Genomic DNA, 25,326 nt, shown 5'->3' with positions numbered 1-25,326 from the left:
ACACACACACACACACACACACATCACATGCAACCCTTCCCCAACCCTCTCAGTGCAACTTTATTATAATTTTTGGTTGAATCATTTTGATGACATTGATGACTTCATAATTTGATGACATAATGGATTCAAAATCAGTGTTTATGTTAATATGCTCACCTATGTATTGTTACTAATTTATCCCTAAAACTCTCTGTCAGAACTCAAAAAGGCCTCTCCAAAAGTTCAGACCCATTAGAAATCTCTCAATTTGGGTTTTGTTCCAATTTTTTTCTTGGAGGCCACATCCCCCAGAGCTTTGTGTACTTCAGTTCCTGCTGCCCTGGTGTCATTCTCGGACTTCCTTTCACTGCCACCCTGTGTTTCCCTCCACCTCTCTCTTCCGTTGAAGTCCCCATTTCTTTCTTTTTAATGAAAAAAAAATCCTTCAGTAGCTTTCTAGAAGAGAAGCTTAGGAAGTTAGTTTTTTGAGGCTACTCCCCACCTGAGTGTTAGTTTAGCTGGGTATAGAATTCTAGGTTGGAAATTATTTTCCTCTGAATTTCTGAGGCATTGCTCCATTATCATCTAGCTTTTAGTTAAGAAATCCAATACATTTTGATTCCTGTTCTTTTGTATGTGACTTTCTGAAAACTTTGAGGATAATTTCTTTATCCATGGAAGTATAAAAATATATAATTATAAGCCTTAATGTGGGTCTTTTTCTTTTTCATTTTTCATGCTGGAAACTCTCTAGACCTTTTCAATTCAGAGATCAGTGCTTTCCATTATTCCATTCTGGGAAATTTTTCTTGTATTATATTTCCCATTTAATTTAGGCACCTCAATTTTCTCTGTTCCACTGTCTGAAATCCTCTGTTAATTAGATGTCAGACCTCCTGGACTGATCCTCTAATTTTATTATATTTTGCCTACAGTTTCCTCCTTCAGTGCCTCCCCCCACCCCCGCACTTCTCCCTCTCTCTTGTCCTACTTTATGGGAAATTTATGCATTTTCCATCTCTTCTACTAAATATTTTTAAATTTCTGCCATCTTATTTTTAAATGTCAAGAAATCTTTACTTTTCTCTGGGATATTTCCTTTTATAGCACTCTGCTCTTTCCTAGATAAAAATAATTTCAAATAACTACCTACGGATACTCATTTTAATTATAACGGAGGTTTGTAATTCTCTTTTTAAAAGTTGTCTTTGCTTCCTGCATACTTCCTATATCCTCTGTGTTCCTTTTGTGTATTTTCTGCTTAGGTCTTCATCTGTTATTTCATTTGAAATATCTGGTGATCCTCCACTACCTGTTCAGGTTTTCTGGTGAGCCTCAGAAAAGCTGTTAGGAAGCTGAAAGGTAGAGGGAGTTTCCAGGCTTGTTGACTGATGGGACCCTCAAATACCAATGTCTGTAGGTTTTTGCTTTTGAGCTTACCTGCATCCCTAGCAGGAATGGTAATCAGCAGTCTAGTTGCTGAGCAGGCAGAGTGCACAGGATCCCTGTTTCTCATGGCACCTCCCTCAGTTGTGCTTGGTATCCCTCTGTCCAAGCCTACGTGGGTCAGACTCTTCAAAAGTCAACTTCCAGGCTTCTGCCAGACTGGGGAAGTCACCTGGCTGTTGGAAGTGGGGGCAGAGGTCTGGGGTCTAATTCTATCTATTATAAACATTTGAATAGCCCTCCTGTTCCTGCACACCTGCCCTTGGACCTTCAGATGTTCTTGGTGTCTTTGATTCCTGAGCTTTTCTGAGGTTACCATCTTCCAGCATATCTTGGAAGACGTTTGTGCCCTGCATGGTCTCCGCTTCCATTGCTTTTGTCTTTGCAGGCTCATACCTTTGCCCCTTTGCTTTCATGTTAGCAGGGTTTGGGAAAGAAATAGAAATAAAGTGTGTGTTTCCAGACCACTATGTTTAATTAGAGTGTCTGTTTTTCCTCAGCACTTTATTGTGTGCCAGTGTCACAGTGCTTAGCACATTGTACTTGAGTTATCTGCTTTGTTGCCTCTCTCCCCAGTAGATTGGGAGGTCACAAATCGAGTCTCCCTCATACTTTTGTATCCATAATATCTAACACAGAGCCTGGTATACAACAGGCACTTAACAAATGTGTGCTGAATAATTGGATGAGCAAATTGGCCTCAGTCTCCCTGTCTCTAAATTGGGGCTTTGGAAGCCACCATGTCCAGCTTCTTATGCTTTATATCTGGGAAGAAAGTCCCACTGAGGAAATGGGGTGGTCCCTGGACTACAGCCACTGTGCCACTTCTAGGAGAGAGTGGCCTCAGCATTGCACTACCTATGTGTGTCTTCCCTCCTCTGTTTCAGGGAGCAGTGTGTGCCCAGCCCTGCCCACCAGGGACATTCGGCCAGAACTGCAGCCAGGACTGTCCTTGCCACCACGGAGGGCAGTGTGATCATGTGACTGGACGGTGCCACTGCACAGCTGGCTACATGGGGGACAGGTAAGAGGGGGGGCTAGCTATTGTCCTTGCTGTTCATATTGCTCATTTTCCCGGCAGCCTTGCAGAGAGCGGCTGGGGTTCACCAGCCCACAGCATCCCTCTGTGAGCCTTTCTCAGAAAGCATTCTGAGTCCTCCTGCCAGGAAGACTCATCAACTCATCCTTCCTGGCCCTTGGCCCACTACACACACCGCCCCGCCCCCAGCCCGGTGACCCAAGCCCTAAACTTGAAGTGACTCACCCAGAGAAGGAAGTGAACACCTACTATCCACTCTCTGCTTTCTGCCTTACTGCAGGGAGACAATGGCACCAGTAATCCAAGGAAGCTGGGGGTGCAAACTAGTTAGTACGTTTTGCATAATTTCTTCTAGAACTAAATTTCTATGCTTAATTTGAGTTCTGCCAAAAGGATACAGGCATAAGTTTGCATCCTCTGAAGGCCAGAGGCCTGAGAGCAGACTGAACAAGGGCACCAGAGTCCTGGAATCACTCCAGCCTTGCAGAGTGGATAACTCACAAAACACATAACTGAGGAATTACCGTATAAGCACATTTGCCATGGTAGGAAGAAGGATGCCATGATGATGGGCTTGGTGCTATGGAAGTGAGAGAAGCCACAGTCAGTGTGTTGGATGGTGAGTGAATTCAGAGCTGGAAGAGGACGTTTGCCCACAGGACCTGGGCCAAGTCTCAACTACATGTGTCTCTTCGAGCAGAGAGAGGGGTGGTAGAAAGGAGGCTCTCACACGCTTTTTCTGCTTCTGTGGGGTCTGTGTTTTATCTCTGACCTTGGGTTTTGTTACTCTGCCCAGACAAGGTGAGACAAGAGGAACGTTTGTTCACCATCCCTCTGCTTCTCCTGCCCAGATAACATCAGCAAGCAGGGATCGAGGCTGAGTCAACTAATTGATCTTTCTGGTTGTGACAATATAATTGGGCCCCTCCAACTGTGACTGGAGTCAGCCTCAAATTCTTGGCGATGTCCAGAAAAGCGACTTTCCATTTTTTGCTTTACATTTATGTGCTTCTAGCCCAAAGTCTTTTGAGCCAGATCTAATCTCTTTGTGAGCCAGTATTCATCCCTTTGATCTTCCCAGCCTTAGAACATGGGGTGTGGTATCTGGAAATCCTCTCTGATTTCTGTCAAAGATGGGGGTCTCTGGGAGAAGGTGCAGACGGGAAGGACTGAAGCATTGAGCCCAACTTCACATCCTCACCCTCTCCCCCAATAAGGAAATGCTCAGGATGAGCTACGAGGGTCAGGAGCTAGAAGACCCCAGAACCAGAACAGGACCCTTTGTTGCAGTCCACCTGCACATGAGAGGTAACACAGCTCACTTGTTGGAGACAAGCAGGCCCAGACTTCCAGCTTGCTGGACGCAACACCAGTAGACCTTACATCACTGACGCTCTCGATTTTCCAAGATGTGCCCAACAGAAAATTCTAATCCCTCTTCTTGTTGGGGCAGCCCTCAATCCTGGGGCAGAGAGAAATCCCAAATCCTTGGGGTCTCCTGAGCAAGCTTCACCAATCAACTATAGAGAGTTCAGTGGGAGGGCCAGTAGCATTTGGGTTTCCCACCTAAACGGGCCACCTAGTGTTTAATATTTTGTAAAATTGCTTCCATTAATTTTGTAGGTGACAGCTGCATTAACCCTCCCCAAATCATTGCAAGCATATTAAAGTTGAGTGGGTGTAATAATGCAGGCCTCCCCGGATAGGCAGAATCCAGTGCAAATTAAACATGAAACGTAACGAGGGCTTTGCAGCTCATTTTGTAATTTAATTGAGCAATGGATCTGGTTGTTAATGGCAATATCAGACACATTAGATTGATATGTTGCAAAGGAAGGATGTTTAAGTAGAAAACTAATTCCTGCTGTGATTACCCTTCTGTTCCACAGGCCCCGTTATTAGCGTGCTTTGTGTAAAATTCATTAGCAGTCGTTGCTTGATCTCTAAATAAATAAGTTGTTTAAATTGTGAGTAAGAAAAAAAAAGAGGCTGATTATGTAAATGGATTAGGTTGTCAATATTTCATTTCCAGATTCTTTTTCTGGGGCTGTGGAATAAGTCACTTCATAAATATGGCAGGGTAGGAGTGGTGCCCTTCACAAGGAGCTCACTGGCCAGGGCTCTGCCCACTCCTGCTGGATGGCAGGGAGCAGGAATGTTCCAGTGGAAGGGAGGAGGAGTCAGGAGGGTGTCCTCGCTTGGGTCTCTTGCCCTGACGTCTGAGACATCTGAGGAGAACCAAATTGAGTGGCACCTGGAAAAATCCATTCTGAGGCTGAACAGGGGCTGGCACTTTGGATAGTGATTTTCCAGCTCTTCATTGCTTTGTGTCCTGCCCTTCTGCCTCAGTTTCCCTCTTTTCCTCCCCCATCCTACTACTGTTTCTCCTTCCCGTCTTCCACCTTCTGTTTCTTCTTCACACAGCCTCTTCTTTCTTCTCTCTTCCTCCCTCTCTTTCATTTCCAGATTCTTTTTCTGGACCTTCCCTACATGGGACCCCAGACTGGCCAAAATGCCACAAGACCTGCAGGGGAGCAGTCCAGCGTCATCTTGGCCACCTGCAGGCTGTGTGAGCTTGGAACACACCTCACCTGTATGCGTCTCAGCCCCCTCAACTCCAAAGTGAGGGTGACGGGCATGCCTGCTGCTTTAGGGGCCTGTGGCCGGACTTTGGGGTGTGCACAGCTGGAAGTCCCCTCTGACCACTGTCCAGGCTGTACCCATCATCATCCCCACTGCCCGTCCATTCTGCTCCATTCCTCCTTTTGTCACAGTAACTCTGTGAGGGGAGGATGGGTGGCATCTTCCTTGGGAAAGCCCGCAAAGTTAGACCTCCGTCACCTTCTTCCTTCTCCTGTCATCACGGGCACAAGGCGACAAAGAAAAGAGAGACAGAGACCCCCTATGCCAAGACTGACATCTGACACACCAGCCACTCTGGGCATGAGGCACTTGCCACCCAGTCCTGCAGCATCACCGGGGCCCCTCCCCATCGTGATCAGTACCCAAGGTCGCCCAGACATGGGCTCTCCCTGCCCTGTTGTAGAGAACACTGGTTACAACTCACAACTCTCCAAGATTTAGGGCTGTATTTTTTTATTACCCCCCCCCCCACCATTATTGTGGAAGGCACAGGAAAACTGGAAAATGGTTGTCTAGATGACAATTAGAACACTTTAGAATTCCTCAAGTCTACTCCATGGTTAACGTTTTGGAATGTTTCCCTTGAAGCCTTTTCATATCAGAACATGAGGCAGAAGGTCGGATGGGCTCTGAGAACTTTAGAAAACAATATTAACGGGAAAATTAATAACTCACATTTCTTACTGAGCCCTTACCGTGCATGGGGCACCTTTCTGAGGGTTTACACACATTACCTCATTTCATCCTCAAACAACCTGGGGAGCTTTTATTATCATCCTGTTCTACGATGAGAAAGCAGATGACAGAATCGACCTTCCAGCATCACAGAAGCAGACTGCCTCGTGGGTCATCCCAAATCCCAGAGGCCATTTCCTTTGTCTCTGGGATGCAGGAACCACCCACCTCTTTTACCCTCTATGTCCCCAGGTGTACCCCTGACCTTGTCAGGATCGCAGTGACCGTGACTTTGCCTCCCTGAGGAATAGCCCTGGCCTGGGGTGGGGGGTGTCGGGCACTCTGCAGCAGGGGTCTCACTCTACCACAGAGGATCCACACCCAGGGGCTGCAAGGCAATGATTTAAATAATGAAGGTTATGGGGCGCCTGGGTGGCTCAGTCGGTTAAGCGTCCGACTTCGGCTCAGGTCATGATCTCTCAGTCTGTGAGTTCGAGCCCCGCGTCGGGCTCTGTGCTGACCGCTCAGAGCCTGGAGCCTGTTTCAGATTCTGTGTCTCCCTCTCTCTGACCCTCCCCCGTTCATGCTCTGTCTCTCTCTGTCTCAAAAATAAACAAAGGTTAAAAAAAATTTTTTTTTTAAAATAATGAAGGTTATTACTGGAAGCTCCAAGGAGCAGGCCAAACTACTGAACACAAAAGTCAAGACATGAAAGGGGCTCACTTCTCCTCCTTGGCTCACCAGCATCCCCAGTCCGAGGAGGAGGAATTAGTCCCTGGTGTGGGGGATTCTCCCATCTGGTGAAGGAGGATGCCTCCTGTACTCAGGAAAATTCCACACTGGTGGAGGACACACGTTTCTAGTCTGACCAAGGGAGACTGTACCTCTGCCCAAAAGATAAAATCGGAAACAGTGATTAGAAATGAAATGACCACGTTTCATCAAACCCAAGATGCCACCGATGGTAAGATGCATCATTTTGTCGACTGCTAAGAATGAAAACACGGATAATTACCCTGTGACATGCCATCAGTTGTAAGACTGAACCGATGGCAGAGATGCTAAAACATAGCTTAAAAACATAAGGTTTATGGGACGTCTGGGTGGCTCAGTCGATTAAGCATCCAACTTCAACTCAGGTCATGATCTCCTGGTTTGTAGGTTCGAGCCCTGCGTCGGACTCTGTGCTGACAGCCCGGAGCCTGGAGCCCGCTTTGGGTTCTGTGTCTCTCTCTCTCTCTCTCTCTCTCTCTCTCTCTCTCTCTGCCCCTCCCCTGCACATGCTCTGTCTCTGTGTCTCAACAATAAATAAATGTTAAAAAAAATTTTTTAATTAAAAAAATACATAAGGTTTATTGTTTAATGGGTACAGACATTCCAGCTTGGGGAAGGTGAAAAGGTTCTGGAGCTGGATGGTGGAAACAGTTGCACAAAATGTGAATATACTTCATGCCACTGAACCCTAAAAATGGTTAAAATGTTCAATTTTATGTTACATATATTTTACCGCAATCAAAAAAAGTGAAGTAAAACCCCATTTAAGGCCTCTAATCAATGAAATATGACCATACAAATTCCGTGCCAGGGGGACTGAGGGGACCAGGCACCAAGCGGGGACCTGCCTGCAGGTGCTTCCTGGAGGATGAGAAGGGAGGGAGGGATGCTGGGATCAGGTGCCACACCCTAGGCTCAGGCCTAGAGGCACAGGGTGTGTGCTGGGCGGATCTGGAAGGGCAGGTTGAGGGGCACAGCCTCAACCCCAGTCTCCTTCCGCAGGTGCCAAGAGGAATGCCCGTTTGGGACCTTCGGCTTCCAGTGCTCACAGCGCTGTGACTGTCACAACGGGGGCCAGTGCTCGCCCACCACCGGCGCCTGCGAGTGTGATCCCGGCTACAAAGGCCCCCGCTGCCAGGAGCGGCTATGCCCCGAGGGACTGTATGGCCTGGGCTGTGCCTTGCCCTGCCCCTGTGATGCCGACAACACCATCAGGTACGAGCTGGGGTCAGGTGAGCCGGGGGCTGGGTGGGCGGGTGAACACCGGTGGAGAGGGAGCTTCTCAGGGCACACACCCCTGCTTGGTCACCCGGGTGGGGCATTGAAAGAGCTCAGCTAACCACTTTGATGAAAAGGGGAAGCCAAAGCCACAGACAGCCAGGACCAGGACCCGGGTCACCTGCCTCTGTCTACCACACCCAGCTGCCAGCTTTGAAAATGGGCCCGCCTGAGACCCCACACACAGAAGTAAGGAGGGAGTTTGGTGACCCTCAGGGCAGCAGTGTGGAGTGTGGCCACATGGTCCTGGGGTGCTAGGGTGGCTCAGCTCACGTGCCACAGGCTCTGGGGCCATTGTCCTTGAGAAACTTCCCCTCCGCGTGCTCCATGCCTAGCTAAGCCATCCGCCAGCCCCTAGAGGTTCAGGGACAAGACTGCCAGGGCAGAAGCCAGGGCCTTGGAGCTCAGAGGATCAATACTGGAAGGGGCCTTAGAGATCAGTGTGGCTCTCCTAGGACCTGGAGAGGGCTGTCCCAGCAGGCCCTGGCTAGAGTGGAGGAGTAGGAGGGACAGAGGTCAGGGCCAGCCTCTCCCTGCAGTCTGTGTCCTTTCGGGTTTGAGGGCACCTCGGGTGAAGCTGGCACCAACGGCTGCTTCCAGGGAAGCCTGAATCTGGGAAGCGGAGAAGCCAGAGCCGCCCTGGGCCACCTCTTCCGTGTCTTCTTCACTTCCTGCTTCATGCACCAGCTGGCAGCACCCTCTGGTAATAAATGAGGCTGTCAGCCCCAGATAACACCTCCACAGCACTCTATGTGGCTGCCTCTTATCTGGGTGGTGAAGGATGGGGGAGTCTCCCTTCTCTCCTCGGACCTGCAAGACAGCTCGGGAGGACTGCACGCTCGGGGCAATGGGTATCGCTGCTGTTTGCAGGCCAGACAGAGATGCCTCTTCTTTGCAGCCCAGTGGCTGGGACAGCCAGGACTTGGCCCCAGCCCCCTCTTCATTTCCAGCATTTGATTCTCCACAGATCACCTAAGAGCCTCTGGTCACTGCAAGCAGAGGCATCTTAGCAGATATTATGGCTTAGAGGCGATCTGTCCTCGGTCCTCAATCCCTGGAGCTGGGCGGCTGGGATGATGCTGCCTGCAAGGCAGAGGGCTGAGAAGACACTGTAGAGAGGGCCCTAGAGCCAGCAGAGCAGACCTATATATGACCTGAGTCATTCACTCAGTCATTCATTCAGCAAACACTGAGAGCATGCGGGGCTGGACCACAAGGAGGAAATCGAGTCCCTCAACACCCGTCCAGCCCTCAGGAACTCAGGTCTGGAGCACTCACACACACTGAGCCCCTTCTACCATATGTCTTCCAATACGAGACAATACCAGTAGTGAGGCACAGCTCTGTTTTACAGACTACTAAGAAAGGAAAATGCTATCACCTGAACCATGACGTACCATTGATTGTATAGCGCACCCAATATCTGAGAGGGGGGGAGTGCGGGGAAACGTGCATCTTGGAATCGATAAGATGTATGTGGCTGGCCCCACTGGGTCCCAACACGTGCTCAAGTAACTGACCAGGGCTGTACTTAGAAAGCGTCACAGGAAACTGCTCTGTTGGTCTGGAAAGTCTTGAGGAGGTGGCATCCTTGCTGGGTCTGGAGGACAGGGTAAGAGCTCTGAGGCTCTAAAGATAGGTATTCCATATGGCCGGTCAGGGGCCTGGACCTCTTGCACAGGTGGAACTGCACCAGGACACCCCCCCCCCCCCGCCCAACCCCAGCTGGAAGCCAAGGGAGGACCCTTTCGGGGACAGGAAACAGGGCTGCTGCCGCTGAGGTCCAATGCAGGGAGATTCCTTAACACAGAGATTCAACCAACCCCCAGATTAAAGAGCTATTGTTTTCCTCCTGTGCCTGAGCAGCCGTGCCCTGCATAATTTATTTTTCCTCTGAAGGAGTCCTCCATGCATTATTAATCTGGAAGGACTCCCTCTTCTCCGTCGCTAATCTCAGCCCATCCAATATTGATGATTGTTTGCTTTCCTGTCTTTAACACGTGTCATGTTTCAGGGATTGGGAATCCATAGCGTTTCTTAGAACTGGGGGTTCCGGGCCGGGCTCCTCCGTGTCTGCATGGCGGCCTCCTTTCAGGCCGCTGTGTCACACGTGGCCCAGGCTCCTTGAGGGCGGTTATGACCTGGCTTGCCCAGCGTTGCACGGTGCCTGGCACAGGGCAGACCGTCAGTAAGAAGAATCACTGAATTCAACTCAGCCGATGCCTCTAGGTGGTTCTGCCACTGGGCTGATGTCTGCCTTACTATTTTTGTTCATATTTCACCCCGCTCTTTTGGTACACTGGCCCAATAACTGAACCCACAATACTCAACGTTTTCATTCAGTCTAACTCAGAGTTTCTCAACCTGGCCACTGTTGACATTTAGGGCCGGATAATTCTTGGTTGTGGGGGCTGTTCTGTGCATCGTAGGGGGGTTAGCAGCATCCGTGGCCTCTACCCACTAGACCCCAGTGGCCACAACCCGCCCCCAAGTTCTGACAAGCAAAACTGTTTCCTGGATGGGGAATGTAGGGTACATTGCCCGTGGTTAGGAGCCTCTGGCCTGACTCAACTCTCTCAGGCTGTTTTTGACTTCATTTTCGTGGCCACAGGGAACACCTCTCTTCCTCTGCATGGACACACGTCACTCCTCTCTTCCGTGAGCTTTTGTCCCAATATAGAGCCTTCTCTTGGGATCCAAGAAAAGTAGAGGGAGAACTCTATGGCTTCTCATCTCGAGGGAGTTAAGTTATCCTGGGTGGGGTCTGGGACCCCTGAGTCCTGGCCTCAGGACATTTGCTCTGTCTGATCAAATGCCCTGCTATGTACACTTGTCCTCTCTAGGTCTCAGTTTCCCAGTCTGTCCATCACCTTTCATCAGCCCAGTGGGGGCAAAAGTTCTCTTGTGGTCTTTGAAGGTGAAGTGTCCCCCCAGCTCCCTGAGACATGGAGTGTGGGGGTCCCCAGAAGCCTAGCCCCCAATTCCCCCTGGCTTCTGAGAGCTTATGGCAGAGCCCCGCCAAGAAGGCATGCAAGGCCTTGAGTATCTTCCCAGGGAGACAGAGTACTCTCGACCCCCAACCCTCCGCATCTGGTCCCAGCCTCTCTCTGCCCGGTGCCCCTCTGGAGAGGCTGCTTCACAGAGGTTGAACTCATGTGCCCGAGGAGGGAAGAAGTGGCTGGTCAGACCCCCCACCGCTTCGTTCTCTTTATAAATGCTGTGGAGCACGCACAAAGAAATGATCCTCCTTCATAAAGGAATAACCTTGAGAAAGAGAGTGCCTGTGTGTCAGGCCTCTGCCGTGTCCCCTCCACAACTGGATTGTCACAGACGAATTCCAGCAGCCATGATCATGTATTACCTTTGAAAGATTTTATTTAGCCAACAGATGCAGCATTGATAGAAATCTCAGAGCCACCAAAATAAAAACGACAGAAAAATCCACCCGGAAAAGATTCCTGTATTGTTCAGCTTTCGGCTCCTATTAATTTGTGATTAATCTATGTCTGGGGAAAATCGCATAAAGACAAGGGGAAGGGAAAAAAAAAACCAAACAGTGAACTGAGCCTGCGTAAACACCAATGTTTGTGACCTCTGCCTGAGCCTAACCAACAGTCACTTGTCCACCGTGTGACTGAGGGAATGGCTCTGCCACCACGAAGCATAGGGGAGCAGGGAACAGGGGACGCCTGGGAGAGATCAGATGTGAGGAAGGTGCCCAGTTCTCAGTCATAAATCACACAGCCAGCAGTCATTCCCCCCAGCCCCTCTTGAAAGGTATTTGAGAGGTTTTATAATTAATGATAAGCAATCAAATTAAGAAACTAGAGATGATGGGTTTTTTACCTAGAATTTTAGGGACATGAAAGGAGGGAGAAAGAAGTGATTTCAGATGCAGTTTTGAGCTTTTCCGGTGCTCAGAGTGAAAAGTGAAATTGGCACCAATGCACACACCAAACGCTGGTGGCTGAGACTACAGGCGGGCCCTGCGGGAGCACTTAGAAGTCAGGTTCACCAGGCAGCGTGTGCCCGGTCTGCTTCTCACGGGGTGGCGGTCCCACCAGAGCCAGGGTCTGCAGTGAGAGAACCCACCGATGGGAAGGGCACAAGCGTGCCTGAGACCCTTTGGCATCGCAGGGGCTGGGCTGAGTTGATGGCCACAGCCAAGGCTGCCAGGTCGTTTGTTAGATCCGCCCGTGTCCATCCCTGAGACTGTCACTAAGCTGGTCCCTCCAACCCCAGGAGAGGCTCCTGGAAATGTGGAACCAAGAAGGGGCTTGCTCAGAGTATTGAGACAGAAAGGCGTGCCCCACATCTGTCTAGCTGAGGGTCAGGGTCACCACGTGGGGGCCACCGCCCCATGGCACCCACATAACTACCCATGTCCCCCTCGTGGCGTGGGGCTCAGGGAAAAGTTTGTCTGGAGCCAGGAAGTCTTAAAACCCTCATCCCTTGCATGATTCTTCTTTTCCGCTTATTTACACTTTTTATTGATTTACGTCTGTGTATAAATAGAATTGATGCTCAGTTTGGGGAAATTCGACAATACATTTTTAAAGAAAAAACTGCGAGTCATCATAATTTCTCAACCCCAAAGCCATTTTGTTGTCATTTTTTCGTGCTTCATACACGTCTGTGTATATCTGTCTTACTTTTTCCATATTTTAGATCATGACTTATTTACAATTTGCTTATTTCACTTCACCTGGTATCAGTAAAGATTTTGGGAAGCATTTCGATATTTCTGTAACATCTCTTCATACAAATTGTCATAATTCATGTAACCAGCACTTTGTTGTCAGAGGCGGCATAAGACCATGGATAGAACATGGTCAGACAGACCTGGGTTTGAATCCCTGCTTCCCCTGACTTAGCCATGTGACTGTGAGCAAGTCACATTACCTCCAAGTGCCCTCTGTAAAATAGAGGCTCTAATGCCTAACTCACAGGCTTATCTGAAGATTAGAAATATATGTATAAAGTGCCTGGTGTTTTAATAGCCTGGTCACATTATTATTTAAATTGGTTTCATTTGTCCTCTATTATAAATAATGCTTCAGGGAACATCTCTGTGCATAAATCTTTCTCTGCCACTATGATTATTTCCTTAGGAGAGATTCTTAGAAATGGAATTATAAGACCAAAGGGTCTGAATATTTTTAAAGCTCCTGATACATAACCCCAAACAGTTTTCCAGAACCTTCTACCAGCATTGAGTATTGTCCCTTAAAAAAAAAAAAATCTATTTTGATAGAGAAAAAGTGATATCTCGTTGTTATTTTGACTTGATAATTAATGAGACTAAACATTTTCCAAGATGATTATTAGCTACTTGCACTTATTATTCAGAAACTGTCTACTCTTGTCCATCCCTCGTTTTCCATGAGAAAACCAGGGCTCCTGGAAGAGAAATAGCTTGGCTGGGCTTCACACAATTAGTGTGTTCATTAATTCATTTGCCAAATATGTACTGAGCATCTCTAGCATGCCAGGGACTCTGCGAGGCCCTGGGGTACAATACAGAGAGAGGTGAAATAGACAAAGGGCCCTCCCCAATGGAGCTGCCACCTGGTGGGAGAGACATATGATAAGTCAATAGACACAGAATATAATTACTCATAGTGAAAGTATGACTCACTCCCAAATATTTAATTGGGCAGTGAATACAAGCCAGGTGCTGGGGATACAGCAATGACCTGGGGAGACAAAACCCATGTCCTCGTGGAATTTAGCAGAATCAAGAATTGTACCCAGGCTCCCCTGCCAGGCCAGAGCGTGCCTCTTTTGATCATATCCCTTCAGCTGGACTCTGGAGAAGAGAGGCAGGTGACACAGGGAATCCAGGAAGGTTGGCTTGTCTCTACCATTCAGCATCTTCCTTGGAGTGTTAGTCTGGGTTCTCCCCCACGTTCAAGAGATTTACTAGAGAAACATCTATGAGGGAAAACGGGGTGGGGGCTGGGAGGCTAGGAAAACATCAGAGTGCAGTGCAGGTCTGACCCATGTGAAGGAGAGGGAAGGAAGGAAGGCTGGGTGGAAAGTCCTAGATTATATCACAGTTCTAAGAAAGTCTGGCAAGATGGGGAGTCTCTAGACCAAATTGCCCATCAGAAGAATCTCCAGTCTCCCAGGAACGGGCCAACCTTTAATGTCTGTGCCATGCTCTAGTTGGGAGCAGCCCAGGGGAAGTGTGGGCTCTGAGTGAATGTAGTGATGGATTTCAGACACAGTAGCTGGGGTCATTGGTCAGTTACACTCCCCACAGAAGCTTTGAGAAGCACATGGTCACCACACCAGCATCCCCTCTGATCATGAATAGATATTGGCTGTTGGTTGGATCAGACTTCTGCTAGCCAGAGATTGCCCTATTCTCTAGAGGTCATGCCAGGCAGCCAGACAGATAAGGGCTAAAGATTATCACAGTCACTCTTAAGGAGCCCTAGCAAAGCCCAGATGGAAGGTATCCTGTCCTATGCAGACACTGCCAGAGGAGAGAGACCACATCTGCCCTCAGGTCTCATTTTAACATAGCAAATGTCCATGGAGTACCTACAATATGCAGAGTCACTGGGTCTCACTGCAACCCTCTCACGCCCTGCTGCCTCACCAGGCATCTGCCTTGAGTACAGGGTGAGTGAGGCTCTGGACATCATAGTCATAGGGAAGGGACTGAAGAAGGCTCCCTTCTTCTTTGGACTCTGTATTTGTATTATAAAGAGCACTTCTTTGGGAGTCAGAAGACCTGTGTTATAATCCTGATTTTGCTGCTTCCTTTGCAAACTATGTGACTTTAGGTAAATTATATAATTACCATGAACCTTGCTTTCTTGGGGCCATAAAGACCATGTGACCTTGACCTTGACACCTTCTGACAAACAAACGAGGCAGTAAGTATTTTAACCTGAGAGGCCTTTTGATCCTGCTACCCTGGCAGACCAGACTTAGGGTAGGCAGAGGGTGGGACGTGGCTGCCTCTCTGGCCAGACTGTCCCCTCATTCTTCTCTCATCTGCTCAGCTGCCACCCAGTAACTGGAGCGTGCACCTGCCAGCCAGGCTGGTCTGGCCACCACTGCAACGAGTCCTGCCCTGCTGGCTACTATGGCAATGGCTGCCAGCTGCCTTGCACCTGTCAGAACGGCGCCGACTGCCACAGCATCACTGGGAGCTGCACTTGTGCCCCAGGCTTCATGGTAAGATGGGAAGGGTCTCCCATGGCCTCATGCTCTCTGGCCTACACAGAAGAGGAGGCGTCAGCTCCTCCCACCTCTGAGTGGAATCTGGGAATCCCTTTGCCCAGGGACGAAGAGTGGAAGTGACTCCACACCCCCCTCAGAGAGCTCCTGACCAGAGAGCCCCCAGGCTGCTCTCAAAGGGTCAGTTATACTGAGGTCTGTAATTGTAGATTAAAAGGAGGGGGTCTTTCCATTGTCCCCTCAACCCTGAGCACCGGTTGTCTTTGCCCAGCTCTTCCATGTCCAAATCCTATGCACACGGTCTTTCTCCATCATAATAACCACAGTATGCACAGTTTTGTATTCTACTTGCTTTCACCCACATTTGCTGCTTGGGCTTCTTGATTATCATTTTAAATAGCTGCATAACACTGCAGGAGCTGATGTACCCCAGTTTACTCAGCCATTCCCTTACTGCTGAATATTGAGTTGTTTCCAATGTTCACGGCAAATGTTACAATAAGCATCTTCCTACAAACAGCTTTTCCTCTCCTATTGAATTATTTCCTTAGGGTGAATTCCCAGGGTCAGTGGGCATAATATATTTATGGCTTTTGATGGATGGTGCCATATTACTTTCCTCAAGGGTTATATAAATCTATACCGCCACCAGCCATGTACAAATGTACCTATTTCAAAACAACTTTGCTAACATCCTTTTTTTTTTTTTTTTTTGGCTAATTATATCAGTAGAAAATGGCTCCTTGATGTTGCTCTAATTTGCATTTCTCTTCTGATTACTGGGGAGAGTGAACCTTTCCCCCATGTGTTTACTATTTGTATTTTCTCATGAATTATGCTGGCTTTTATGAGGTGAGGGAACTTGACACTGGAAGTGGAATCCTGTTCGAAGGTGGGGCGTGCCCAGTGGGTCTGAGGACCCAAGCACTCTGGGGTCCCCCAGGGCCATATATTTGATTGTGCTGTAGGAAGTGGTCTGTGCAGCACAAAGTGTGGTCTTTGGAACCACACTGGGGTCACATCCTGGTTGTCCTAGAGCATCTCCGTGACCTTGGAGCAGTGAGTTAATCTCTCTCAGGATCGGTTTCCTGATCTCTGGAATGGAACATGTGCCTCGCAAAACTGCTGCCAGGTGTAGAGACGAAATACATCAAGTACCTCACCTCAGTGCTTCTCAGACTTTAGTGCACATATGAATCAGCGGTGGGCCCTATTGCATTGCACGTTCCGGTCCAGTAGATGCAGGTGGGGCCTGAGGCTCTGCATTCTAACAAGCTCCTAAGTGATGTCAGTGCTGCTGGTCAGTGGCCTCATTTTGAGTAGGAAGGGGTGGTCCTCAACTTGGGATGCCCATTGGAATCACCTGGGGAGCTTCATAAACACTGCTGCCTGTCCCCCCACCCCGCCCCCGCCCCAGAACACTGATATTTTTGGTCTAGTTGAGGCCAGTGTGCTGTCAAGGTGGAGATCCACCGATCTACAGGGAAGCACATCATGGGAGTGTGGGTTTGCCTGGTGTCTTCTGTGGGCAAGTTGCCCTGGTCTATTGAACAAAATTCTGTTTAGTTCCTTCTTCCTCCTCCCTGGTGCAGATAAAACTGGGTGAAAATGAATTCCGGTGACATCTTTGAAAGAGAAAGAAGTCTGTTCCCCCTGTAGGTTTCCTTTCTTATTTACCTTCATTGGTGTGTGCTTTGGCCATAATTTCCACAGAAAAATGTGAGTGCCCAAGGTTTTGGTTTGGGTGGGAGAGACTAGTTGTTTGGGAGACTGAGTGGAAGTGAACAGATCACACCAGACATTTAGTGTGGGCGTTCTGACCCCAGTTCCAGTTCCACTATGACTTTGGACAGATGGCTTCCTCCCTCAGAGCCCCCAGTTCCTCCATCTGTAAATGGTAAGTGTTCAGGGGGAAATGAACCCACTGATTTCTAAGATGGTCCACTATGCTTCGCTTCTCCGCCTTTTGGCTAAGATCAAGTGTAAGATGGCCCGTTGTGCAGAAAGCACATATCAGGGACCATATCAGAAAGCACACCCTTATGGGGGAGATAAAGGAAAGTAGGAGCAAGGAGGGGTGTGTGTTGTGTATGTGTGTGTGTGTGATGTATGTGTGTGTTAGCCACGCTGGAGAGGGGCTCATTGAAGTTGTATACATCATCTGTGGGACTGCTGAGTGTCCCATGTTCCCCCTTCTTCACCCCCCAACTGCCTGCCTAGTCACTATTCCTCAATAGAAGGGAGAATCAAAGCCTTCAGATGGCTAGGGAGGCCAGAGTCTGTGTGCCCAGTGCCCCCAGACCAGGGCTCCTGCAGTCTGGAGGCCAGTCCCCTGCTTCTCTTCCTCCCATCTGGGATGCAAATGACTTCCTGCCCTTGAACTTTGGGAGACTTGGCACTTGCAGTAATCATCTCATTGTGGAGTCCTACCTGCCTGGGGCTCAGGGCTAAGACAGATTGTAAGCCAAACTGCCCTGGTGAGACCCTGTGAATTCTCATCCATCTCCTCCTGCCCAGCCTCATTATACCTGGAAAGGCTCTTCTGGGGCCCTGTTGGGTGTTGAGCAGGAGCTGCTGGAGGTGATTACAGAACAGTCAATTGTTCTCATCCAGTGTGACTCATTCCTGAATGCACCAGGCTCCAAGGGGGAACTCATTACTGTTGCTTTTACTCCAGCTTCTGAATGAATGCAACTTCCTGCAATTAGCCAGCTCTGGTCAGGGTTGGGGTTGGGGCAATCAGCAGAGCCGACTTGGCTGAGACCTTCACCAGAATGCCCTGCAGTCAGTAATAATTAGGAATGCCTTTATTTGCTAGTTAATCTATAAATTTATGCAGCTGCCCTTTTCCTTGAAAGATTTTTAGGATGAGCAATTAATTAGAGACTAATTAAAAGAGCCCTTTTCTGAGTGTTTGGAGACCTCTATCCTAGGCTCACTAACCTTGGACATGTTGCCTCACTTTGCTGGGCCTCAGTTTCCTCTTCTGTAAGATGGGAGTCACATCATTCCTGTCTGCTATTGGATGTGAGTAGCCAACATGGTAATAGATGTGAGGCCACACCCAGCAAAGCTGGGCCCCACCCAGCAAAGCTCTCCCTGCCAAGGGCTCTTTAGGGAGGATTTGGGGATAGCTTTATTAAAGCAGAGTCTCTGAGGCCTGAGAATGGCCTCAGACTCAACGTAGATGTGAAGAGTACTAGTAAGGTAGCAAGAACCACCCTTGAGAGTCTAGTGGCCTGCCTGCTCCGGCCAGATGGTCCCCAACCCCTGCAGAGGCCATGAGAATATGGGGCAGAAGCAAGACCCACCTGGCAGCCTGGGTGTGTTGGCCTTCACATTCTTCCTCCTTCCTTCTCAGAACACTAGATATTTACCCTGACAAACTTGGGAATCATCTGGTGGTATGGAAAGGCTAATCAGACATCCATTTAGCCTTGAAAGAGCTTGTGCTCCGTAACAATCATGTTCACACTAGCAGCAAACACTTATTGAGTCCTTGCTGCATGTTTCATCTTTATTCCTCACAAGAGCCCTGTAGAGGTGCACTTTCACATTCTTCCATTTGAAAATGAGGAGCTGAAGTTCAAACAGGAAAAGTGACTTGCCCAGGATCACAAAGCCAGTAGTGGTGGGAGCCGCTGAGCTCTCATATGTTAGATGATAGACTTTGACTGACAGATAACCATGGAACCACACAAATCTGAGTTCAGATCCTTGCCCTCCAATTCCCACTCTGCCTACTGGCAAGCCTAAGCCTAAGCCTGCCTAAGCCTGAATTTCCTCCATTGTTAAGAGTAGACTTTGCCATGAGAGTGAGAAGCTTCATATGGAAAGTTTGTGATTCAGTGCCTGGAACACAGTAAGCACCCAGTAAAATGGTAGTGATTATTGGTGCACTATGAGAGTATTGGAGGGAGGGGGGCAGTGTTTCCTCCAAGTTCAGCACTCCTCCCATCAAAGAGAGTGTCAAGATGAGCTGTATATACCCAGGGGTTCCTTTTGGAACAAGCAGAGCCATGAATATGCACAGCTGTGGTTCCAAGCAGGTCCACCCAAGTACCTGTGGATCACCCTAAATGGTCAGTCTCAGGAGGCATTATGGGGTGGACACACCTGCTGATGTTTGGGGACATGGACATAGAGCTGGAGGTAGGAGTAAAGTCTAGGCATCTTACATGTTAGCTTGGCAATGCCAGTGTAATAATTACTTGAGGCATGGTTTGCTGAATTACATTGGGGCTGCTGGGTGGGGCAAAAGAGCCCTGGGCTAGAAGGTGAGAAACCAGGTTTGTAGCTCTGGTTATGCTAGCTTTCAGGGCTTCTATTTCTTATCTGTAAAATGGGAATGAAATCGGCTCCGCAATAGAACAGTGGTATGGGAACTAATCATTAAAATGGGAGGGCTTAGGGGCACCTGGGTGGCTTAGTCGGTTAAGCGTCCAGCTTCGGCTCAGGTCATGATCTGAGTCCGTGAGTTTGAGCCCCGTGTCGGGCTCTGTGCTGACAGCTCAGAGCCTGGAGCCTGTTTCAGATTCTGTGTCTCCCTCTCTCTCTGCCCCTCCCCTGTTCATGCTCTGTCTCTCTCTGTCTCAAAAATAAATAAACGTTAAAAAAAAATTTTTTTTTTTAATGGGAGGGCTTAAAATTGGGAGGCATATTGTTTCAGCACCTTGGACAGCCACCACAAGCCTCTCCTCTAAGGTTGTCTTGTCCTATCAGAACCTAGGGTCCCACCCAGTCAGAACACCAGGTTGAACAGAAGTGGGGGAGGGCAGAGTGAGGGTCGCAAGACCGGAGGCTCAGGCCAGCAGAGTCCTAGGAGTGTCCACATGAGGGATGATTCAGGAAGTGAGGAACAGCCTAACTGTGGTTGAGGGGACTAAGTGGAGCTGTCTATCCACTTGGAGGCTGAAATCACATCATCCCTCTATATGGTTTCTCTTTACCCACCAAACAAAACTCAAACCCTAGTCCTTTGTATGCCCTTAAAACTAGTTAGTCCACCTTAACTTCATCTCCTGCTAAAGTCCTGCCACAAATCTCTGCTGTGGCCACACATGACTCACCTTTTCTTAAGCACAGTGTCTGCTTTGGAGCCTCTGACTGTGCCTTTTCTCAAGCTTTTCCCTATTCCTAGAATGCCCTCCCCACTCTCCTTATCTCTATGAAAATCTTTCTCAGCCTTTCAGAGCTAAGATCAAAGGCTGCCTCTTCCATGAAGCCTTCCCTGAATATTCCTTCTTCAGAATTAAGCTCTCCTCTGTTCCCATAGCAGATGGCTCATACTCAGAGTCTGTCTACTCCTCCAGCTGCCTCCCCCTTGGCCCATGTCTAGCATGTGAACATCTTGCTCAACATACTCATTTTGAAATGGATGAAACTTTTGAGAAGAGCAATGAATGCCCTTAAAGCAGAAGTTTCCAGCACTGACTGCTATAGGAAGGAAACTCATGGCATTTCTTGAGAGACCGTGCCAGCAGGGCTGAGGCTTGAAAACATCCATTGGTTTCTCTGCAGTTGAGATAAACAGGTAGCTGTAGTGGGACTAGAATAGCTATCACCCAACATCATCTCTGGGGTTTTTTTTTTGGGGGGGGGGGGCGCGGGGAATGGTGTGAGCTTCCTACCTTACGCAATATTACATAGCGGTTACCCAGAGACTGTGGAGCCAGATTCCCTCGCTTCAAATACCAGCTTTGCTGCTTACTAGCTGTGTGACCTTGGGCAGGATGTTTTACCTCTCTGTGCCTCTGTCTTCTCATATACGAAAGGGAAATAATAATAAAGCCTATTGGATTACTGGGCTGATAGAACTAATTAATACATACACAACTAGAATACCTAGCATATCAGTACTCTTTTAACAAGAGTTAGCTTATTATTACCATTATTTTTTTCATTCATACTGCTGTTGCTATTGTTGTTATTTACCCCAAGAAGTTCCCTACCTGAAGAGATTGACTGGTCCTGGCCTGAATGCCCTCTTTGGGGGTCCAGGCAGAAAGGGGAGCAAGAGGAAGAGAGTAGTTAGTTGAAACTTCCTTCTGGCCAGGAGCTGCAGGGTTGACGGGGCCTCCTGGGTTCCCAAGGGCAGCCACAGAACTGAGAATCGACTTTCTCATCACAGGGGGAGAAGGCTAGCTTCTCAGCCCCTGCACACTTCTCTGCTGACCAGCTTTCCTTAATTAAGGCCTCACCTAAGTGGCCAGCCTGATGAAGCTTCCTCGCCTGCTCTCAGACTAATTGCTGCCACCTTGGCACCTGCAGCGAACAGCCTGTGCGGTCACCAGAGCTGCAGCGATTGGATTTCCCAGACCTTCTCCCTGCATGGAACCCGTGTGTCTGGGAGATAAGGGGCCCTCTGGTCATTGCTCAGTACAGATGCTCCCTTTCAGCTCTGGCTATAATGGGTGTGGGGAGCATGGGAGGCTGGGGAGAGGAACCTGGTGTCCCCTCCCATGGGGTCCGGGGCCTATATTTCTCCCCTGGATGACAGAATTTCTATTACCTTAAAGGGCTCATCTATTTATGCTGCAATTTTTTGAAGTCCTGTCTGCTGTTATTGAACCCTGCATGCTGGCGTGGGAAGCGGGCACTCCATCACCCAAATGAACAAACTCGTTTCCACATTTTTCTGCCTTTTCTCTGGGCTGTCAGTAGGTCGTATGCAAACCTCAGCCGCTCTGGCCAGGGAAGGCAGGACAAGGGGTGAGAGTTATGAAAATCCAGATCAGTGGAGCAGTGATTGAATTTTCCTCCAAGGTTTTTGGTGTCCTTTAAAGACGTCACTCTCCTCCAGCCCCCACCCCCAAGCTGGACAAAATGTGTGTCTGCCTTTTGTGCAGCTCCTGAGCTGGAACGAGGGAGTGAGGACAGCTGCGGGGCCAGAAGAGAATGTGGACTGAAAAATTGCAGCCAGGTGACATGTGTACAATGTGTGTGCCTTTTCTTTTCTAACTGTTTGTTCTTTATCGAACCCAAGGTCTGCAGGCTATTAGCCCTAAGCTTTTCATGTCCCCCCCCCCCACCCCGCCCCGCCATTGACTGGTTTCCTAATTATAGTACAAGATTTTCCTGGGTGCTGCACTGCAGATGAGGAATTCACCCTCTAGCTGCCCTGCCTGTGTGAGCAGAGAAACACAGGTAGTGCAAAGTAGCAAAAATGTAAAAATGTGAACATATACACACCAGACTCCAGGACTCAACTCCCAGCTCTGTCATTGCCTGCTGGGTGGCCTTGGCCCAGTTACTTATGCTTCTCAAGCCTTAGTGTTTCATCTATAAAACAGGATAAATAATGGTACTATGTTCTAGTGTTCTCAGGATTGGATTAGATAAATATGTACAATGCTTAGAACAAAGGCTGGCATGTAGCGAATGCTTAGTAAAGTCAAGGTTTCTTATGTGGTTGTATAGAGTTGATACACTGGAGGCAAAGGCATGGACTTTGGGGTCAGACAAGCCTGAGATGGAGTCCCAAGCCTGTCCCTCAGCTCTGTGAACTTAGGTGACGTCCTCAGCCTCTCTGAGCCTCAGTTTCCCATCTGTGAAATGGGTTAATAGTGCCTGCCCTTCAGGGTCAGTGTGAGCACAAAATGGGAATTATTCTTCATCATGGCAGAGTGGGAAGAATGCTGAGCACTTCCCTACCGCACCTTCTCATTTTAAAAAGAAGGAAACAGGTTCAGAGAGGGAAAGTGACTTATCCCGGGTCACACAGCAAATCGTTAGCAGAACTGGGATGGAAATCAGGTGACACAATTCCCAGTCCGATGCTTTTTCTGCCTTTACCTCCTTCTCCTGAGTTTGCTGTCCCCGGAGCAGACATCAACTGATTTTACCCAGGGCAGAGAGGGGGATAGCAGTTGGGGGAGTGGTCACCAGAGTATTAAACCATGTTGGCAATTAATCCACAGAGCAAAGTAGGGGAAATTGGTTTTATGTCACTAAGGCTGAGTCCAGCCTTCCCCCTCTGGGACCCCGTGGTTTATGGCTTTATTAGGGAAAACTGCTGACTCTTCTGTTCTAAAAAATAGACGTCCCTCATGTCAGAGCACCCTCTCCCTGCTGGCTTCCTCATGTCTTTATCAGTGCCCTCGTTAGTGGGGTCTGGAGCTGGGACTTTGGTCCAGAGCCTGGAGCTCTCTCCATGAAACAGAAGAGGGTGTTGGAGCTGAGGCATCCATGCTTTGAGCATCACCAGTTTTCTTTTCATCCAATTCTCTGGTGTTCCTGGGGTGTTTGCTCCCACCGGCTCTCGGGCCTGGCCACCCCCCACAGACTCTGGAGAGTTGGCCCAGGCCACGAGTCAGGGATGCTGTCCTGAAAGGTCTAGAGGAAGCAGATGAGCGAGCGGAGCTCTGAGTGACCATGGCACGCCTTAGGCCAGGCCCCCTGCTCTTTGTTCGTCATTTTATGTAATCCTCACGATTACCCTGTAGGTACAGACTATCAGTATCCCCACTTTGCAGATGAGGAAACCGAGGCTCAGAGAGGTGAAGTAACCTTCCCTAGTTTGTAAGTGGCCACCAGGAGCTGAGCCTCTAGCTGTGTGAACCCAGAGCCTGCACTTTGAGCCACAAACAAAAACTGGAGAGGAGAGGGCTGTGGATCTGTGCTAAATAAGCAGCTTGGAGACTCCCTCAGGCCTTTTCCTGGGAAAGGGCACAGCCTTGGCAACCTCATTTCTCGTTTCTCGGTGGGAGCCTAGTGCCCTTCCTCGCTTTGTCTTTGAGGGGAGATAGGCTAGGAGCCTCAGTCTCCCTCCCTTCCTCTGGGGCGGCCCTTCCCAGCTTACCTAGCCGCCTCACATAGCCCCCCTAATGAGGAAAGCAGGGCGAAAAGTGTTAGGGCTATTGCATAGAAGAGGAAACCAAAGTTTGGAGGGGTTCCAGGTCTGGTCCAGGGTGACGTGACTCGTGAGGACATTGAGCTGGACCCAAGGCTTATGGCTCGGAGGCCACACTCGCCTCAGGACAGCTGTGCGGTGAGCGGATCAGGGCTGAGGAGAAGGCCAGCCGGATGCTGACCTGGGCTCTGACCCTGGCTTTGCTGCCACCTCACTATTGGACCAAGTCACTTTACCCGTCTGTGCCTTCACTTCATCTTCTACAAAGACAGGTGCTCCCTGCATCCTGGGGCTGCTGTAAAGCTCACAGGAAACACTTCTAGGAAGGACTGGAAGAAGTTCCAGGGTGTGTGTCCCCGGAGGCGTGAGGGGGAGCAGTGGGCAGACTGACTCCCTACCAAGCTTGCAGGTCTGGAACAAAGGAAGAACCCCCTCCCTTCCTTCCCGCTACCCCTGCCCTCTCTTCCAAGACCCCACCCAGCCTGGCCCCTCCCCGGCCATCTCCCCGCTTAGTCATTAGCACCAATAGTCTCATCTGCAGCAGTAATTGTGCACCCCACGAGGGAAAGGGGTTCCTGCCAGAAGATGTGATTATGTCTGGAAAATGAAAGATGTTGCACAAAAAGGTCATGAATAAATTACTTCAAGGCAGGGCGAATAGGGAACTTAGCAATGGGGGTAAACACAAAAACAAAAACAAAAACTCAAAAGTTGTCTCCAAAAACACTACCAGATAATTGTTCTCACCTCACCTGAGCGGTCTGAGGAGGGGTGTTCATTCCTGAGACAGGCACAGGGGACCTGGGCAGGGCCACCCCAGCCTGATGGCCCGGATGAGCAGGGGTGGACGGAATGTGAGGGGAGAGAGTGGGAGCAGAGCCGGCGGGGCCCTGTGCACCAGGGCAGGGACACGAGATGAATTCAGCAGGCAAGAGGGAGCCACTGTAGTCTTGAGCAAGGGGAGTGACCAAAGCAGCCCCATGCTTGACCTCTGCCGCCCCGTACCCTGTGTGAGGAGACAGGGACGTCACTGTCTAAGAGCTCAGCTTATAGTGAGTGCTCAGTGGAAGTTGGCTCCCATCACTCCCTGTGGCTCTTCGGCAGAGGCTGCTTGGTGTAGTGGGGAGGGCGTGGGCTTTGAGCCGAGGGAACCCGCGTCTGAATCTCGCCAATGTGGCAGTGTATAACAGGCCCACCTCGTATACCTCACTTTGCTCACCTCCCACGGGGAGTACCTTGCAGGATGGTAGTGAGGGGAAACAGAGCGTGAAAGTGGCCAGAGCAGGTAAATCTGTTCCTTTCCTTGCGGTCTGCAGTGGCCTGGGCTCTAATGGACCGTGTGTAACACTCAAAATGCCTAAAGCATTTATGGCCCTTCCTCTGGGCCTGGCACTCCTCTAAGAAGATGACATATATTAACTTACTTGAGCTTCACCGCTACCCT

General features: G+C 49.3%; 1 protein-coding gene across 17 annotated transcripts in view; it reads left to right on the top strand.

The window, feature by feature from the left end:
* MEGF11 (multiple EGF like domains 11) overlaps positions 1 to 25,326 on the top strand; it is a 363,514-nt gene that overhangs the window by 290,557 nt on the left and 47,631 nt on the right. For all 17 annotated transcript variants that reach the window (XR_005795871.1, XM_040493025.1, XM_040493026.1 and 14 more), the window contains exons 8-10: positions 2,316 to 2,452; positions 7,562 to 7,774; positions 14,854 to 15,028. Coding sequence is in view for 16 of the 17 variants with exons in the window: in XM_040493025.1 (XP_040348959.1) it covers positions 2,316 to 2,452; positions 7,562 to 7,774; positions 14,854 to 15,028 (525 nt within the window). In the remaining variant the exon portion in view is untranslated. The remainder of the gene's footprint in view (positions 1 to 2,315; positions 2,453 to 7,561; positions 7,775 to 14,853; positions 15,029 to 25,326) is intronic.

This window comes from Herpailurus yagouaroundi, unplaced genomic scaffold, assembly GCF_014898765.1.
Source record: "Herpailurus yagouaroundi ecotype Mexico unplaced genomic scaffold, PumYag 184, whole genome shotgun sequence".
Taxonomy (NCBI): domain Eukaryota; kingdom Metazoa; phylum Chordata; class Mammalia; order Carnivora; family Felidae; genus Herpailurus; species Herpailurus yagouaroundi.
The sequence above is the reverse complement of the archived record's forward strand: the minus strand, read 5'-3'. Positions and strand labels throughout refer to the sequence as shown.